At 38.2% G+C, this 2,375-nt stretch overlaps 1 protein-coding gene and 1 long non-coding RNA gene across 2 annotated transcripts in view; one reads left to right on the top strand and one right to left on the bottom strand.

Moving 5' to 3' along the window:
- LOC102675652 (chromatin-remodeling ATPase INO80-like) overlaps positions 1–2,375 on the top strand; it is a 16,641-nt gene that overhangs the window by 7,686 nt on the left and 6,580 nt on the right. Inside the window, exons 3-4 of the mRNA XM_031511893.1 lie at positions 259–297; positions 2,324–2,374. Of these exons, the coding sequence (XP_031367753.1) occupies positions 259–297; positions 2,324–2,374 (90 nt within the window). The remainder of the gene's footprint in view (positions 1–258; positions 298–2,323; position 2,375) is intronic.
- Positions 1–2,375, bottom strand: part of LOC116185987 — a 24,351-nt gene that overhangs the window by 17,867 nt on the left and 4,109 nt on the right. The gene's annotated exons all lie outside the window — the stretch shown is intronic.

The following is a 2,375-nucleotide window of genomic DNA, read 5'->3' as shown; positions in this document are numbered from 1 at the left end:
AAAAAAAAAACGAAAAAAAAAAAAAAAAAATGAATAAATAAAAATAAAAAATAAAAAAAAGAGTGCAGAAAAGGATACTGTATTGCGAATTATATTACTAACCGGGTGTTGTTCTTCTTCTTTCTATTTATTCTGCTTCCCACTGTGACTCCTCGTCCCAATCGCCGCCGTCGGATCGCATCCAATATCGTCGAAAATCGATTCGAAACGAAAATCGCACACAAAACTCTGTAAATACGACGAAAAACCGGGGCGCAGGATCGACCGATTACATTACCGATCTCTACGATTCTTCAGGTAAGTAGCATGGAGTTGCAAGCTAATGGAGAACAGAAAAAAAAAAAAAATAAATAAAGAATAATAGCTCGCTTGAATCGCAAAAAAGTACGGCAAAAGCAAGATTTTAACACGCTCGATTTTTGCAAAATCATCGATTCTCACCGCAAGATTTCTCTTCTTCTTCTTCTTTTTTTTTTTTTTCTTTTTTTAAAGCTGCTCACAGTACGACGCTTTTCTGCTTATTCCATCTCCTCATTACTAAACCGCATCGTCGACCGCATCTTCGCAAATCATCCATAGTATCATGGAAATTATTGGAAACGTTGTTTCAATCACGACGATCATTAGCGCAACGCCTATGATCGATTGCTTTAGCTGCTAATCGCTTCGAAATCGGTGAATGAGTGGTGGAAAAGAAAGGCAAAGACGGAGGAGGGGAAAAAATGATTAGAGAGATCGTAGATTGGCACTGTTGCAGATTGCGATCACAATGATTGAATATGTAATAAATCTAATCCGATTTTCTTTAATCTCAAATTACTGGAACACCGTTTCACGATTGCAATCACGATTGATCATTAGCGTAATTTCTACTTATCGTTTTTAATCGCATCAACGTCAATGGGAATGAATGGAAGAAGGAAAGAAATGCGAAAGAAAGGGAAGAATGGTAGCTATTAATTAAATTAATATCTAATCAATTACTGATTGATATAATGCCTATCGAATATTATCGCATTACGAATAAATCCATTACCATGAGAATGAATGGCGAAAGAGAGGGATTGCAAAAATATTGCTACAAATCGCTATTGATCAATACAATATCTAATCTAAATTACCATTGCCATTGCTGATCGCGAATAAATTCGTTCCAAAAAAAAAGAAAGAGATCGTAAGTTGCTAAAATACTGCACAAATTGATCGATATAATATTATCGCATCACGAATAAATTATTTATTACCATTACCATAAGAATGAATGGCGAAAGAGAGAGAGAGATTTGCTAAATTACTGCTTCAAATTGCTGCTATTAATCGATTACCATTGCCATCGCTGACCGCGAATGAATCCAATATCGGAAGAACGAATGGCGAGGGAAAGAAAAGAAAAGAGAGAGAGAGAGAGAGAATGAACACAAATGCTTGATAGGAGCACTGGCTTGCCCGAAGCTAATTGTCGCTAATGCCGCTGGGAACGTAACGATTAGTCGACGAATTAGTAAAGCAGAGTTCGTGCCTCTAGTTGAGAAGCATTCCCCGCATGCCATACGTGGCTCATAAACGGCTCGTCACCGTAATCCACATGCCGTATCATACTGTGTACTATGGCGGCACCCTGATACCGATAAGAGTTCACTCGCGCGTACGTCCAAGCGTCCTTGCAGCTGAGCTCAACAGGATACGCAGCCTGACAAGACCGTCCACCGAATCCTACGTGGAAAAGTATCTTCAATCGAAGGATCGCATCGTAAGTCTGCCTAAGATATCTCCTTCGATATCTCTGTTTCAACGCAAAGAAAAAAAAGAAAAAAAAAAGTGAGAAAAAACAGTCGCATCGTTCACGGCCATTAAGCATGAGTGTCGTCACCATCATCATCACCATCATCATCATCATCATCATCATCATCATCATCATCATCCATGTCGTCGAGACACGCCCGAATCATCGAATCATTCGTGCATCTCTTCACGATTACAACCCGTTGTTCTTCGACGACATCTGGCATCATCGTTCGGCGGAATCGCGTCGTCTTTTTTACACAAGATCGAATTTTTTATACTTTTACGATTGTCATCGAGTACATATACATATATATGTATTATTATATTATTGAGAATTTATCTCAATTACTCGAAGCATGTCTAAAATTATTGAAATTTTTAAATATCCCATTTTGTAACACCGCGATTATATATATATATATTTTTTTCGATTTAACCGAATAACGAAACGATCGTTGTTATTGGCTAATACTAATTCCTGTCTCAGAAACAGAGCGAGAATCTTCGCACTGTATATTTTACGTATCTCTCTTCACAGTACTTCGACGACGAGGCGAGGGAAATACGTGCGAGAGTGGATTCCCTTCTTC

Source organism: Apis dorsata, unplaced genomic scaffold, assembly GCF_000469605.1.
Source record: "Apis dorsata unplaced genomic scaffold, Apis dorsata 1.3 scaffold_360, whole genome shotgun sequence".
NCBI classification, from domain to species: Eukaryota; Metazoa; Arthropoda; class Insecta; order Hymenoptera; family Apidae; genus Apis; species Apis dorsata.
The sequence above is the reverse complement of the archived record's forward strand: the minus strand, read 5'-3'. Positions and strand labels throughout refer to the sequence as shown.